The 16343-nt window shown below is 56.6% G+C and overlaps 1 protein-coding gene across 1 annotated transcript; it reads left to right on the top strand.

Moving 5' to 3' along the window:
- Positions 1-706: 706 nt before the first annotated feature.
- On the top strand, positions 707-16337 carry LOC103670430 (SH3 domain containing GRB2 like, endophilin B2). The gene is made up of 11 exons (XM_040631351.1): positions 707-725; positions 3183-3356; positions 4175-4303; positions 9662-9795; positions 10074-10166; positions 12246-12308; positions 13837-13860; positions 14340-14429; positions 14732-14832; positions 15209-15449; positions 15769-16337. Exons 1-11 carry the CDS (start codon positions 707-709, stop codon positions 15874-15876), a joined length of 1176 nt encoding a protein of 391 aa, XP_040487285.1. The 3' UTR covers positions 15877-16337.
- The last annotated feature ends 6 nt before the right edge of the window (positions 16338-16343 follow it).

Here is a 16343-nt window from a genome sequence, read left to right as displayed (position 1 = left end):
GAAAGCACCGTGTCCGTGTCCCGTTGAGGATTAGTGCCCCAGTGAGGAATCGCTGCTTGGTATTTCAAACCCCGCGGGTGACCCCAGCCCTAGTGGGGATGCTAGGACCCTGGAGCCCCTTGGGTATCCTCAGTTCATCTGGAAGGTGGGAACCCTCCCAGTGTTGGTATGGCAACCACTCTATCTCCCACATCTGGGAAGAGCCTGATCTGCCAGTTTCCTGCTGCTGTGGGGCCCTGGCGCCTGACCTGGCCAGGGCCTGCAGAGCCTGGGGTGGGGGTGGGGGGGCTTGGGCCCTGTGGCCTCCCTTCTCCCGGTGGGGGCAGGCCCACTGGGTCACCCATACTGGAGTGGGAGCCAGTGCCCAGGCTCCAGGCTCTGGGGTGGAGGAGGGAGCTGGGAGCTTTATAAATAGAGGCTTTCTCTGGCTCTGCACGCCCACCCCCTGCTGCTGCCATCTTGCAGGGAGCAGCCTCGGACTCTGTACACATCAGCCCCTGAAGCGTGGCACCCTTCCTCTTGGTAGGGATGGGGCAGGGTGGCAGGCCAGAGGAGAGAGGGGCTTGAAATGTCTCCCGCGTAGGAGAGAACCCTCGGGACCTGCCGAGGCCAGGCTGCCTGGACATAGGAGTCAGTCAGGAGGGATGGGAGGGAGTTCTTCATTATCAGCGTGTGGGCAGCTTCTCTGACTCGGTGCCGCCTTGCCATGTCCCAGGACATGCTGGGTAAGCAGTCAGCCCCTCCCTGTACCAGGGACACTTTCAGAGCCTTGCCCCTCCCCCATCCAGTAGGGAACTTGAGTTTGACCCTGGGAGAGCAGGATCCCTTTAGCATGGGTGATTCTGGGATGGCTTCCCGGTCCCTGAACTGTGCCTTGAAAGTCAGGAAGGATTTGTGAAGTTGGTCCAGGGGCCTGGGAAAGGCCCAGCTACGGGCATCAAGGTAGGAAAACCTAGGGCATATTAAGCAAGAGGCCAGTGTGGCTGGCAGTGGGCCATGGAAGCCATAGTACTAATACTATTAGTAGTAACTGCCGTAATAGTAATAGTGGTGGTAGAACTAGTAATCATAAAGGCCAGGAGCAGACGGTAGCACTGTTGTCATCAGAGCCAGGCAGGCAGCACTGGACATGGGATGGATGCCCAAGAGGTCGGGAAAGCCCTGTGGGACACTGAACCTAGGTGGACGTGGCGTGTGAGGGATGGGTACCCTGAGGCTCAGTGGGGAGTGGCTGCTGTTAACTTTGCACATTTGGGTGACATAGTCACCTAAAGCAGGGTGCCTGGTACCATTGGGGTTAGGGGCTTCCTAGGTAGCTCGGAGGAGGAACATGAAGGAGGCCTTCTATTCATGGTGATGACAGCAGCTAAGGTTTATGAGGCCTGTGCTGTGTGTTTCGAAATATTCTGTGACATAGGTCCTGTTATCCCCCTTTCCCAGGGCTGAGAACTGAAGACCAGAGAGGTGACTTTGCCTCTCTAAGCCTTGGTTTCCTTTTCTGGAAAATGGGGCTAAGGCTACCCCTAAGAGGCTGGGTGAGGTGAGGCCTGCTCAGGGCCTGGCTCTGGGAGGCCCCAGTTTAGGGAAGAGGGGGAAGCCCAGGAGTGGGGAGAAGTGGGAGGAGGCCAGGAGCGGCTGGTTCCCGGATAGGGAGCTGCAGGCCGCAAGCCTGGCCCACCCAGGCCTGCAGCGAGAAACCCAAGCCCTGTTGCATAATTGATGGCTGCCCAGTGACTGTCCGCGGCTGCCTCCCGCTCCCTGCAGCTGGGCTGGAGCTGTTGGTGGCCTCTGGATGATTTATCGCTGCCAAGCAGTCTGGGAAGGGCCTCCAGACTCCCAGCCCATAATGACCCTGACTTGAGCCCCATCTGCCCCTTGCTTAGCCTCAGTGGCATCTGTGACATGGGCAACTTGACCCAATTGTCTTGAAGGGCTCTCGGAAAAGTCGGTGGGCCATTGGTGTCAAATGCTCAGCCCAGGGTTGGGCACCACGTGATCAACAATACTGCTGTCGTTACCACTGATCTTACTCCTGCAGGTCTATGCCCTTTTGCTGTTTGGCTATGACCTTGAGTGGGCTCTTTGTAGCCTTCTAGATCAGAGGGGCCAGGACTTGGACCAGTATCCGGTTGTTCCTGTGTGGCCCGCACAGCCTCTGCCAGCTCTGACTCGTAGGACATCCTGGTTCCTGCCTGGCCTTGGGGCAGGGCTGCCGAGCTTTCAAGGCCTTGTGCATGCCCAGCAATTGGCTCTGATGGGCTAGTGTGTTCCCTGTCCACCGCACCAGGCGACCAGAGCCAGCCATGTGGCTGTCCTACCCACACACACTCCCTTTCCTTCCCAGCTGCCTCTCCGGCCATCAGCTCTCCACAGCAGTGGCACCGACTCCCTACCAGACTCCGGCCTTCATGGCTTACCCACATCTTTCTTTCTTTCTCTTTTTGTTTTTTTAAGTAGGCTCCACACAGCATGGGGCTCAAACTCATGGCCCTGAGATCAAGAGTCGCACGCTCCACTGACTGAGCCCCCCAGGCGCCCCTTACCCACATCTTTCTTACTTCATCCTATTTCAGCTATGAGGGAGCAGCTATTATTTATTATTCTCATTTTTCAGCTCAGGAAACTGAGGCCAGAGAGGCAGAGCCACTTGCCCAAGGTCACACTGCTCATCAGCGGCAGAACTGGGACTCGAATCAGGTCCCTCTGATTCTGGGACCTGGGTTCCTCCCACTCGCTCCCCTGGCACCCCCTCCGCAGTGGCTCCCAGTCCCCCAAGGAGCCCCGTGATCACCCTAGACTTTGCTTTGTGCCCCGTTTATTCCCCGAGCACCTGCTACCAAGTGCTTTGCTTCAGAGTCAGGCTAGGAGGAGCCCTAGGAATAGGTTCCCAATGACTCCTTATCCCTCTAAGTAATATGCTACATTTTGTACAAATGTGCATGGGGGGGGGTCTCTAGCTTTCTGGATTTCCAGAAGAAGTCATGATCCCCAGCCTCTGGTCCAGCCTAATTTTACAGAGGGGCAAATTGAAGCACAGAGCAGGCTTGTAACTTGGTCAAGGTCACAGAGCAGGGTGGGGGCAAAGCCAGTTTCTTGACCTTGGGCTTGGTTCTAGCTGGGGGGAGGGGGAGGGAGGTATAGAAGCATCGGGCTTGGGCAGTCCTCGCTTCCCCCCTTCTGAGTCCTCCCCACCCCTCAACCCTACATCCCACAGTTCACAGAGGAGAAGTTCGGCCAGGCTGAGAAGACGGAGCTGGATGCACACTTCGAAAACCTTCTCTCCCGGGCGGACAGCACCAAGAACTGGACAGAGAAAATCCTACGGCAGACGGAGGTGCTGCTGCAACCCAACCCCAGTGAGTGGGCGTGGCCGGTCCTGGCCGAGGGGTGGAGGCCACCGGCAGGAGGCCCAGGGCTGCAGGTGGGACCGGGCGGCAGGCGGGATTCAGGTTATTGGGGCTTCCAAAGCCTGCTAGTTGGGGGGCAGCTAAAGAGGACGGCAGACTCGGTGATGGGCTCCAAGATGCGCTCTCTGGGGCTGCAGAATTGTGAAGAGTTTTGCACCGAGGAGTTGAAGAAATGCTTGAAACTAAAACACGCTGGGGAGAAGAGGCAGGAAAAACATGAGCCAGGTCTTTTGAGAGGGCGGCGGGGCCCAGAGATGGACGACGCCTTGCCCAGAGTCACACTGCAGCGAGCGTGAGCGAGGAACGCACAGAAGCAACAAGCAGGAGACCCCGGGGGTGCGAGGGGTGTCTTGGGGCTGTGATGCCTCTTTGCCTCTAAGTCTCCTTTATAAGTGGGGGCCCCAGGAGCTTTCTGGGGCCCACGCCAGAGCACTGTCCGTATGCGTGTTAGAGTCTGTAAATCGGTATCGTACAGATGGAGAGGTGAGTGGGTCTTCACTTTGGGCCGCCAGCCCCAGCTGTGTGACCTGGGGTGAGCATTTCATGTCTCTGAGCTGTGGCTTCCTCCTCTCTAGAGTGAGGAGTCCTACGGAGTCGAGTGCCAGTTTCTCTGGGTTGAGATGGGCACCAGAAAGAGAATATTCTGCCAGGCACCAGGCCAGGCACCCCACGGGCGGGCCCTGGTCTGGGTCTGTTTCCGTCGCCGTGGCTGCCATCCTTGGGTTGTACCGAAGAGCCCCGTGGCTTTGGCTGCTGTCTCCCTGCAGGCGCGCGAGTGGAGGAGTTCCTGTATGAGAAGCTGGACAGGAAGGTGCCCTCACGGGTCACCAACGGGGAGCTGCTGGCACAGTACATGGCAGAGGCGGCCAGTGAGCTGGGACCCACCACTCCCTATGGTGAGCCAAGCCCCACAGCCAGGGTCAGGGGTCACGGTGTCCTGCTCTCGAATTTTCCTCCGTCCCTCCCTTCCTTTCTTTCTTCGTCTTTTCTGAAGTACACAAATAATATCTCCTTGTAAACACTCGTGAAGTGAATGAACGAAAATGAAAAATGAAAAAGGTTTGAAATAAATGAAAATAAACAAATGAAAAAATTCATTCTCCTTGTAAACACCTCGAATCAATGCAGATGAAAATAGAATGAGAAATGGAATTCTCTCTTAAGTTTCGGTCTGTGTGTGTTTGTTAGTGGGATCGTACCGTGTGTACCATTCTGCAGCCTGATTTTTCAACTTGGTATTGTGTTAGCTGCCGCTTCGCTCTGGCACATAGAGGCCCCCTCCGTCTTTTTTTTTTTTTTTTTTTGTAATTTTAAAATTTTACGGAGATATAATTTATATACCAAAAATGCACCCATTTTAAATGTGTAATTCAGTGCTTTTTAGTAAATTTACACAGTTGTGCAAATATCCCCCCAGGCCTATTTAAAGAACGCTTCTGACACCTGCACAAAGTGGCATGTCTGCTTTGAGTCAGTCCCCCGTCCCACCTGCCAACTGCTCGTGTCCTATGTGTGCCCATAAATGTGCTTTTTCTGAACCTCTCGTATAAATGGAATCCTATGGTGTGTTGGGTGGTGGTTTTTTAAGATTTTATTTATTTGAAAGAGAGAGAGTATGCGCCCATGAGGAGCAATGGGGGAGAGAGAGAGGAAGGGGGAAAGAATCCCAAGCAGACTCCGCGTGGAGCGGGATGCGGGGCTCAATCCCATGACCCCGAGATCATGACCGGCACCGAAAGCAAGATCTGATTGCCCAACTGACTGAGCCGCCCAGGCGCCCCACCGTGTGCTGTGTTTTGCGTCTGGCTTCTTTCACTGAGCTTAGTATCTCTGAGGTTCACCCATGCTGTAATGTGTTTTAGGATTTCATTCGTTGTTACTGTTCGATAGCGTTCCATCGTATGGCTAGACATTTGGGTTACGTCCTTATGCACTTTGCACACAGAACTTTGTGAGGACGTATGTTTTCCATTCTCCTGGATATCCACCTAGGAATGGACTTGCTAGGTCATATGGTGAACTTATGTTCAGCTTTTTAGGAAATTAACCAAACTGTCTTCCCAAGTGGCTGTGTGATTTTATATTCCCACCAGCGGGATGGTGGTTAATTTCCATGTATTTGTGGATTTTCCAAGTTTCTGTTGTTGACGTCTAATTGATTTTGTGGCGGTCAGAGAACATGCCTTGTATGATTTTTATCCTTGACATTTATGAAGACTTGTTTATGGCCTGGTATATGGTCTCTCCTGGAGAATGTTGGTGTTCGCTTGAGATCATATGTTACGTTGTTGCGGATGGAGTGTGCTAGACACAACAGGCCAGACTGGTTGGTGGGATTGTTCTAGTCTCTAGGCGCTTGCTGATTTTGTCTTGTCCTAGACATTACTGGGAAGCATTGAAGTCTCCAACTATTTCTGTTGAATTATCTATTTCTGGCTTCGGTTTGTCAGTGTTTACTTGATATATTCTTGGAGCTCTGTTGTGAGGTCTGTATGTTTATTACTGTTATATCTTCCTGATGAATTGACTCATATCATTGTGAAATACCGTTCTTTGTCTCTGGTCACGTTTACATTAAGGTAGAGGATAAAAGTATCGTTTTATCTGATAGCAATTCACGTATCCTCTTCTTCTATGGTTATTGTTTACATAGTATATCTTTTTCTGTCCTATTTTCAGCCTATTTATGTCTTTAAATCTAAAGTCTGTCTTTATAGACACTATATATTTGGATTTTTTAAAAAAATCCACTCTGTCTTTGATTGGAGTGTTTAATCCATTTATATTTAACATAATTATTGATGTGGTTGGATTTACATAGGCCATCTTCTTATTTTCTCAATGTCTCAGATCATTTTCGTCCATCTGTTCCTCCTTTATTCCTTCTTTTGTGTTAAATATTTTCTAGTGTAACATTTTAATTTATTTGTTGCTTTTTTAAAAAAAGATTTTTAATTAATTTATTTGACGGAGAAAGAGAGAGCACAAGCAGGGGAGTGGCAGGCAGAGGGAGAGGGAGAAGCAGGATCCCCACTGAGCAGGGAGCCCAATGCGGGGCTTGATCCCAGGACCCCAGGATCATGACCTGAGCCGAAGGCAGATACTTAACTGACTGAGCCACCTAGGCACCCCTCTTTCTTGCTCTTTTAACAAAGTGTTTCTTACTGGTTTCACAGTATGATTACAATATGTATTTTAACTTATCCCAGTCTGCTTCAGAACAATACTGACTTAATTCCAGTAAAATATAGACACTTTACTCCAATATAACTCCATCCTCTCTCCCTTCCTTTGTACTATTATCTTATATATATCATTTCTATTTTATATGAGCCCAACAATACAGTTTTATAGTTATTATTTTATATAGTGGTCTTTTAAAGTCAGTTAAGAAAAGAAAAAGTACATTTGTATTGCCTTTTATGTTTGCCTATGTAATTACCTTTATTGGTGGTCTCTATTGCCTTATGTGGATTCAGCTTACCATCTGCTGTCGTTACCTTTGAATCTTAAGTATTTCTTCTATGGCAGGGTGGCTAGCAATGGGTTGTTTCAGTCTTGTTTCTCTGGAAATGTCTTTATTTCATGTTCACATTTGGAGGACAGTTTTGCTCTATGCAGCATTCTTGGATGAGAGTTTTTTCCCTTTTTGCTTTGAATGTATCATTTCACTGCTGTCTGGCCTCCTTTTTTTTTTTTCTTTTAGGCTTTGTTTTGTTGGGTTTTGTTTTTTTGTTTCGTTTTTTGTTTTTTTTGTATCTTTTTTTAAGTAATCTCTATACCCAACGTGGGGCTCGGACTCATCATGACCCTGAGATCAAGAGTTGCGTGCTCTACCGACTGAACCAGGTTGGGGCCCCAGCCTCCATTGTTTCTGACGAGAAGTCAGTCATAAATCTCATCATGGCTCCCTTGTATGTGTTGAATTGCTTTTCTCTTGATGCTTTTGAAACTTTTTGTCTTTGTCTTTCAGCGACTTGACCAAGATGTCCTGGCTGTCTGTCTCTTTGTATTCATCCTTTTGGGGTTTGTTGAGTTTCTTAGATATGGACGTTAAATGTTTTTCATCAAAATCAGAAACATTTTCAGATGTTTTTTCTTCAGATATTATTTCTTCAGAGATTTTTCCTGCCCCTTGCTCTCCTCTCCTTCTGAGACTCCCATTACTCATATGTTGGTTGGTTTCATGGTGTCCCCGTAGGTCTCTGAGGTTCTGTTTGTTGTTATTCATTCATTTCTCTCTCTATTCTTCAGACGGGATCATCTCTATTGATCTGTCTTTAAAGTGGCAGAGTTTTCCTTTCTTTTTAATAATTGTCATCTCTCTTGATATTTATTTGATGAGTCATTGTCATCACATTTTTCTTTAATTCCTTAAGCATTTTTAAAAAAACATATTTTTTTTTCCTCTCCTTAGAAGTCTTTGCTAAATCCAGGGCTCCTGAGTGCCACAGTGGTTGGGCATCCAACTCTTGGTTTCGGATTGGGTCGTGGTCTCAGGGTCATGGGTTCAAGCCCCACATTGGGCCCTGCACTCGGTGGGGAGCCTGCTTGAGGATTCTCTCTCTCCCTCTCCCCCTGCCCCTCGGCCCCCCGTGTGTGTGTGCGTTCTCTCTCTCTCAAATAAATAAATCTTTTTAAAAAAAGAAGTCTTTGGGGCGCTTGGGTAGCGCAGTCGTTAAAGCGTCTGCCTTCGGCTCAGGGCGTGATCCCGGCGTACTGGGATCGAGTCCCACATCGGGCTCCTCCGCTATGAGCCTGCTTCTTCCTCTCCCACTCCCCCTGCTGTGTTCCCTCTCTCGCTGGCTGTCTCTATCTCTGTCAAATAAATAAATAAAATCTTAAAAAAAAAAAAAAAAGTCTTTGCTAAATCTAACATCTGAGTGTCCTTTGAGACAGTGACCATTGATTGCTTTTTCCTTCTGCGTGTTGACCATACTTACGTGTTTCTTTGCATGTCGCACAGTGTTTTGTTGAAATCAGGACATTTGAGATAATACAGGAGCTTTGGGTTCTGAATCACTTGGGGGCTGTTGTTGCGGTTTGTTTGCAGAGAGACTTGCCTGAGCTCATTGTTTAGAGTCTGTGCCCCTCGCGGTGGGCAGCCACCGATGCAGCTACTGCTTTCACATTTTTTTCGTTTTTTATCATTCTTTTTCTTTTCGAGCTAGGCTTCCTAGGGGTCACCCCTGGGTTAGCATATGTTACTAGTCGGGCCGTGCTAGATTAGTCAGAGGTTGCCCCTAAACATTTTGCAGCATGAAGGCTTTACGGATGAATTTGTGCGTGTGTTGGGGAACGCATTCAAAGTTCATTCAAAGTTCAAGTAGTTTGCAAGTCTGCCCAGCTTTTACTTTGCATGCGTAGCCTCCCATTTGGCCAACTATGGGTGGATACCTGGGGTTCTCTCCAGTCTTTCCTGAGTGTGTTACACACACGTGTGTAGCCTTCCAGACCACCAGAGATACACTGGAGTTGGTCAGGGCCCACGTGACTGTCTCATTTCCAGATCTGCTGTTAAATTTCCGGCAGATCGGTTCCAACCAATAGTCCCTATTCAAGTCAGCTATAACGTTGGTCTTTCTCAATTACTTGCCATCGAGCTCACAATTGGTTCTGACAGGGGCCCCTGGATTTTTCTGTGCTCCCGCCCGAACCAAGTCGGCCCCAGTAGCACTACCCTCCCCTGCAGCCCATCCCCCAGCCCTGCCCAGCCCTGGCCCACCTAGCAGGGAGGCTGCCCACCTCAGGACTGGCCCCACCCGGGTAGAGCTACACCACCTCGGAGCTGGCGAGACGGGAGCCCCCCACCCCCACCCCGGCTGGAAGCCACAGGCTCCCACTGTTCTTACCAAGGTCCGGTCGTGCTTGAGTAAATATTCTCAGTTTATTCGCCTTTGGTCCGTTTCCAGAGTCCAGAAACGTTTGCTTTTGACAGGGATACCCACTTTTACTGTCGCTTTTTGGGAGCAGGATTTGTTGAGGTGCTTTCTGTGTTGTTCTGGAAGTCCCACCCCCGCCCCCAACTTCTGAACGCGGTGTCGTGTTCCACGTTTGGGACGTCCCGCGGTTTGTCAGTCTCTGGTTGACAGACCCGCAGGTCGCTCCACGGGTTTCCGGGCCAGCCGTTCCGCGCTGAGCCCCCTGCGCACGTGCCGCCCCAGCGTGTCTTTCTCGGGGCGCTCCCTTACTTCTGGAGGTCGGAGCAGCCTGAGCCTGAGCCTCCTCCTCACCCTTAAACTCCATTTCCTCAGGGAAGACACTAACCAAGGTGGCAGAAGCTGAAAAGCGCCTGGGAGCCGCAGAGAGGGATTTTATCCACACAGCCTCCATCAACTTCCTCACGCCTCTGCGCAACTTTCTGGAAGGGGACTGGAAAACCATCTCGGTGAGAGCCCCGGGGCCGCCCCGCTTCCTGGTCGCCGGGGCTCTTCCTCCTCAGAGCTGCTGAGCACAGGCTCTCCTCCCATGCTGGGCACCCAGCTCTCCCAGGCCTCCGCAGACGCGGCTCCTGTGGGCTGAGTGACGCAGAGCGGCTGACCTCCCCCTGTCTGGGCCTCGGTTTCCCCTTCTGGGCCCGATGGCCCTGTGGGCCAGTCCTGCCACAGCCCAGGATCTCCCAGGGCTTCCCAGGGTCTCACTCTTCCCTGTTCCCCCACCGCACAGAAGGAGAGGCGTCTTCTGCAAAACCGGCGTCTGGACTTAGATGCCTGCAAAGCACGGCTGAAGAAGGCCAAGGCGGCGGAGGCCAAAGCCACGGTGGGTGTCCCTGCTGGTCTCCTGCCCGCCCCAGCTCAGTCTGGAGCCAAGGGAGGGTGAAGGGACCTGATGTCTGGCATGACCTTTCTTCCCTGTCCCTGCCTGGAGAGGCCTGGCTGGGGGGTGCTGGTCCTGGCTGACCGCTTCAGGTCACGTCTCTCTGCCCCTCCCCCGCAGGGAACCCTGGCCGCCCAGAGCTCTGGGCCCCAGGGCAGACATTTATGGGGTGGGCTGACCAGCAGTGCCCCGACCTGGGCTCAGGGCACGCCACAGCCTCCCCAGACAGACAGCCAGTTGGAGTTTCTCGCATGGCCCTGCCCCGCCCTGCCCTCCCTGAATGCTCGGCTCTGTCCCCCGGCTCTGCCCGGGCATGGCTCCCCCTTACTAACTCCCCCACCTGCTGCTCCCGCGCTGGTCCCAGGGTGCCCTGATGGTGTGAAGCCCGGAGCTGGACCACCGACTTGCTCAGGGGCGTGACTGAGGGCCCTTTCAGGTAGTCCCATGGCCCTGGGGCAGGCCGGGGCCTCTCCCTCTACTCTCCGCGCACTAAAGCCTTGCTTAGCCCGGCTGGGCCAGTCAATGCGGCATGGCGCAGCTTGACCCGGGCTTAGGCCAGGGTGGGGAGAGCCAGCCTGAGGGGGAGCACTCTCCTGGCATGCCAGGCTGTTTGTGGGTGTAGAGGCCTAGAGGCCACCTCGCACCCAGGAACCCCCAGATCGAGGGCAGGCTGGGGGTACCACCCCCTGTGCCTGTCCAGGCTCTCAGCTGCCCGTGAGGGTTCAGGCCCCAAACACTCTTTGCGTCCCCCTCCCACAGTGTGGCCACTCTGGACCACGGAGTCTGGGCCTGTGCAGCCTCTGGTGAGAGCCGAGGGCAGGGTCTCAGCCTATCCAGGTGTGTGGGGTCCAGATCAGAAGCGGGGGCTCAGCCACTGGAGTCTTGTAGTGTTTGGGTAGGATGACCGATGGCTATAGGGATGACCTCTCTAAGTCACCGGACAGGACAGTCTGTCCGGAGTACCTTGGCCAGAACCACTCATCCTCCGTCAGCCAGGCCGAGGGAGCCTTTCCTGTAACTAGAGCGGCACGACCTCTTCGGTTGTCTGGCCCAGACAACCTCAAGCCCTTGGGTTAGGCCAGGTACCCTCTGCAGAGCTAGGCCCGGGGCAACCCAGGTACAGCAAGCGCCCCAGAGGACCGCAGCCCGGCCGGTCATCTCTCGCCCTCCCCCGGAAACACATGCACACACGCAAGCCGGACTCCTTCCGGAGGGCAGGGTCGTCTGCTCTCCCCTCCCGCCAGGGCCTGGGGGGCCTGCTCCCGCCTGCGCTGTGGACTCACTAACCTCTTTGTTTTTGTTCCTTTCCGTTCTGCTTTGGGTAACTTGGCTCAGTGTGAGGGAGATGTGAGTATACCTGTCCCCTGTGCTGTGCTGCTTCTGGTCTGCCCATCCCAGCCTCGAGCCACAGTGGCGTGGCCGGCCCAGGGGACGTCCTGGGCATTTTGCAAGCAGCTGGTCTCCCCACCAGAGCCTCTGCCCGTGTAGCCTCTGGTGTAGGGGGACGCCAGGCATTGGAGCCTGTGAGTCAGCTTTTTGCAAATGTGGAAAGCCTGTCACCCTGTCCATCCATGCATCCATCTGTCCACCTTGTTGTGGGGGAGGGGCCTGGTCCTTGCTGCAGGAGTGAGAGGTGGGCCGTGTGGAGATTCTGGGATGGAGAACACGGGGGTCGGGGGAAATCGTCTGGAGGACTGTGGCTCTCACCGGGGCATCTGAGCAAGGCTGGGGGCCAGGGAGGAGGGGGGCCAGGCTCAGTCTGCGACTCACCCAAAGGCTCCCTGGCATCTGCTTTCCTGGGCTCCCAGCGTGACACCACCCCCACCCCGGTCTTGGACTCTCCATGTCCCCAAGCCCACCTTGTCCCCAGGAGGTTGGAGCGGGGAGAAGGGGTCTGCGTGGTATGTGTCTGCAGCCTCCTGTCCCTCGGGCAGGGGCTCCTAGCCTCTCCCCTTGGGAGACTCTGGGTGGCGCCTGGCCCCGTGTGACCCCCCTCCCCTCCGTGACCTCTGTTCCCGCCAGACGGTGCCTGACTTTCAGGAGACTAGACCGCGTAATTACATTCTCTCGGCCAGCGCCTCCGCGGTAAGCGCCCCACCCCGGCCGCCCGGCCTCCCTCCGCCCCCGGCACCAGGGGACCACGCAGCACCAGGAGCATAGGGCGCGTCCCCAGAGCTGGGAAGGCAGTGGCCCCACTCCTGGCCACCTGCCTGCGCCCTGCGCCCACGTCACTGCCCTTGCTTCTCTCTGCTCCGCGCTGGAGGTGGGGGCCGGGCCAGCTGCCCCGGACAGCGCGGGGACAGCGCGGGGAGCTGGGCAGCAGCTGCCCTGTCTCCCGGGACCCTGAGGTCTGCCCGTCACCCCCTGGCCCACCTCGGGTTTGCAGACCGGAGACCGGTGACAAGGGGGTCACTCTTCACCCAGCTGCCTCCCTAGCACATCTGCCCGGTGTCCTGGCAGCGAGGAGAGACCCAGAGCCCGAGCAGGGAGGGTGGCGCCCGCGGGCTGGGGGCAGGGCGAGTCCGAGGACGCCTGGGGCAGCCGTGGGGGCCGAACGCTCCGAGTGTGGGGGATCTTTTCTCCACGGCTGTGTTGAGCTACTGGGTGTTTATCGTTCAGTGTGGGACACGGGCCAGTCACACCTTCCCCATTGTACCTGTCGCCACCACTGCTGTGCCTTTTCTGCCTTCTCTGACCTTCCATTTCCACCGGGGGTGGCACACGCTCGCACAGACCCTCTGGCTCTCTCCGCCCCCGTCATAGCACGTTGCCACGTGTGTCTGTGTCCTCACGCGGCGGCCGGGCCATCGTCCCTCGGGGTCGAAGCCCCGGCGCCCTCCAGCAGGCCCCTCTTGCTGGGTGTCCTCCCGCTGTGCGCGCGGAGGTCACACCCCACGTTTTGGTTTTCTAAATGGCGCTGTGGTGGGACATGTCGGTCCACAGGGCTGGCCTTGTTCTGCTTTCCATCCTCAGGTCATCATCTTAGGCTAGACTTCCCGCACTGGGCAGGAGAAATGGGTCTCCTAAGTCGTGGTGGGGGGAGGGGGGTCTTTCTTCTTTAGACTCTGGATGACACTTCCTGCCCCCCTTCTTGGGCCGAGTGGAAGGAGGAATATCCTGGAGGGTGGAGACCGCCCTGTTTTTTTCTTTTGCCATTGAACCCCAGTGTGACTCGGGCACGAGGCTGCCTTTCTCTGCCGAAGGACAGAAAGGTTCAGTGACTGGCCTAGGGTCACATGGCCCTGCGTCCCAGCCCACCAGCCTTAGCTGATTGTCAGGGTGGGATGGGGGACACTGGGTCTCCCATCAGGGCCTGGGGGCTTACGCTGTAGGAGAAACCCAAGCAGGACTTCCCGGCTGGCTGTCCCCGACCTTCCCTGCATGCGGCATGTTGGGCTGGACTGTGGTTGTCAGTGACCCTGCTCACTCCAGGCCACGTCCCAGCCTCAGCTCCTCGTTGGGTCATGGGGAGGGAGTGAGGAAGGGTATGGAGGGGGTCTTGGGGAGCTGGGGCAGGGCGTGGGCTCTGGGGTTCAGCTGTCCTCACCCGACTCCCCTGCTGACTGGTGCCCCCTCCCTCCCCTGCTGCCTGGTCCTGTTGTGGTCTCCGAAGCTCTGGAATGATGAGGTGGACAAGGTGAGTCGGCTCGGGAAGCTTGGGGGCAGAGGCTTGAAGTGGGTGGGAATGGGGTAGGGGTCAGATTGGTTTCTGGTTCTGGGCGCTGCCACTGTGGGGGGATCCCTGCCCCTCTGTGGGGAAACCACCTCCACCATTCCTCTGGGCACACAGGGGAATGGCAGTGTCACATGGTAGGGGACGGAGGGTCACAGGTTACGGCCGAGCACCTGTGGGTCTGTCTCTGACCGCTTGCGACAGAATAGGTCCATCCAGACGGGTCCCAGCTAGGGGGCAGGGCTCCAGGCCCGAAGTCGGGGGTGAGAAGGGCACCCCTGCCACCACGATATGTGTCCACGTCCCCAGGGGAACGTGTCATCTGCATCCAGAGTAGGAGAGGAGGCTGCTCCCGGGTGGGCCTCTGGGCTGCAGGAAGAGGCTGGCGGGAGGGAAGGGGGGCAGCTGTGGCTGGCTGACGCTCCCCCATCTGCCCTTGCCAGGCTGAGCAGGAGCTCCGAGTGGCCCAGACGGAGTTTGACCGGCAGGCAGAAGTGACCCGACTGCTGCTGGAGGGAATCAGCAGCACTCACGTGAGTCCTGCCGCATGTTACCCTTCCTGCCCCCCCACCCTGGGCCCCCCACTAAACTCCTCCACAAGGAGGCAGGCCGTGAACTTGGATCTCAGAACAGGTGGTGAGGGGCAGTGCTTGAGCCCATGGTCCTCGGGGCGCAGCTTTAGCTTTGGTCCGAGTGCCAGAGGCTGGGGAGCCCTCCCCTACCCCAGGGAGCAGGTGGCTTGGGGCTGAGGACTGAGCCCTACAGGCCCGGGTCTGGGGGGGGTCTGGTGGGCTAGGACACCTCCCACCGTCAGCGCCGCCCTCCACCCCGGCAGGTGAACCACCTTCGCTGCCTCCATGAGTTCGTGGAGTCCCAGACGACGTACTACGCACAGTGCTACCGCCACATGCTGGACCTGCAGAAGCAGCTGGGCAGGTGCCCGCGGGGGCCCCCTGGCTCCCAGGCCCCACGAGCAGCCCGCCCCCCGCCACCACAGCCTTCTCCCCAGGCTCAGCAAGCCCCGACATGCAGGCGGGTTAGGGGCTGCCAACCGAGCCCCTGTCGGGGCATCACACGCCTCTCCGGGTGACAGGGAGGTGGCTGGCCGGGTGGGGGAGGGGGCAGGGCGGGCGAGGGACGACTCATGGTTCCTCTTGCCTTGCTTTTCCCCTCATGCTGCCAGCTCCCAGGGAGCCATGTAAGTCGCCGGGGTCTCCTTGCCTCTGTGGCCGTGGGCCCAGGTGGTATTTAGTGGAGCACATGGGACTCCCGCGGGGACACAGCTCCCAGCTGAGATGTCACCCCTCTCCAGATTCCCAGGCACCTTCGTGGGCACCACAGAGCCCGCCTCCCCGCCCCTCAGCAGCACCTCGCCCACCACCGCCGCGGCCACGATGCCCGTGGGCCCCTCTGTGGCTGGCCTGGCCCCTCCAGGAGAGGCGGCTCTCTGCCTGGAGGAGGTGACCCCACCTGCCAGCGGGACCCGGAAGGCCCGGGTGCTTTACGACTACGAGGCGGCCGACAGCAGCGAGCTGGCCCTGCTGGCTGATGAGGTGGGCCTGCACCGCGGGGGTGGGGGTGGTGGCCAAGGCCAGGCTCGGGAGCACCAGGGAACCAGAATGGGGAGCCCCCACCCCTGCCTTCAAGTCTCAGAGGGGCCCTGGGGGGGAGCTGCGGCTGGGGGGGAAACAGAGGCAGCTGCAGCTCTGAGGAAGCGGTCTCTCCGTCGAGCAGGTGGGGAGGCGAACTCCTGCCTCTGGAGGTGCGGACGCCCGGGTTTCCCGGGGCCACGGCAACCCTGTCCCCATGCCGTCCTGGCGCCAGTTCTGCCCCAGCTGTGGTGTGACCTCCCCTCTCTGCCCTCGTCTTCAGCTCATCACTGTCTACAGCCTGCCTGGCATGGACCCTGACTGGCTTATCGGCGAGAGAGGCAACAAGAAGGGCAAGGTCCCGGTCACCTACTTGGAACTGCTCAGCTAAGAAGGCCCCCTCCCAGGCCCCTGCCCACTCTGGCCTGGGCGGGAGAGGATGGGGGACAGCCCTGCCACGTGTCTGTTGGGGACTCAGCTGCTCAGGGTGGGGAGTCTAGCCCCATTCTGTCCGTGCCCCCAGTAATCCAGCTGTGAGGGGACCCCTCCCCCAGCCCCGCTTCTGGAGCCCCCCACCCTGCCTGCATCCCCTGAGCACCCCAGCTCCCCAGCCCTCCCGGCTCCTGCTAAGGGGGGGGCTGGCCACAGTGCTGCCCTAGGCACCCCGGCCCCTGCAGGAAGCCTGGGGTGCACCCTTGGCCAGAGAGCACCTGCCTTTTGGTTGCCAAAAGCAGCAAGGTGGGGGAGGCAGGCAGGTGTGCAGCAGGCCCGGGGCCTGGGTGCCGTCCCGTCCCGAGGGCCCCGGGCGGAGGGGCACCGGCGGAAGCAGCGTCTCTGGGGTGCTGCGCTCCCCCTCCC

This window comes from Ursus maritimus, unplaced genomic scaffold (assembly GCF_017311325.1).
Source record: "Ursus maritimus isolate PB19 unplaced genomic scaffold, ASM1731132v1 scaffold_17, whole genome shotgun sequence".
Lineage (NCBI taxonomy): Eukaryota > Metazoa > Chordata > Mammalia > Carnivora > Ursidae > Ursus > Ursus maritimus.
Note: the sequence above shows the minus strand (reverse complement) of the source record. Positions and strands in the feature narration are given on the sequence as shown.

Excerpts from the sequence above, each read along its gene's own strand:
- LOC103670430 (XM_040631351.1), top strand. Across the intron at positions 4,304-9,661 it reads GGGACCCACCACTCCCTATG|GGAAGACACTAACCAAGGTG; the intron begins GTGAGCCAAGCC and ends CCATTTCCTCAG. Across the intron at positions 15,450-15,768 it reads TGGCCCTGCTGGCTGATGAG|CTCATCACTGTCTACAGCCT; the intron begins GTGGGCCTGCAC and ends CCTCGTCTTCAG.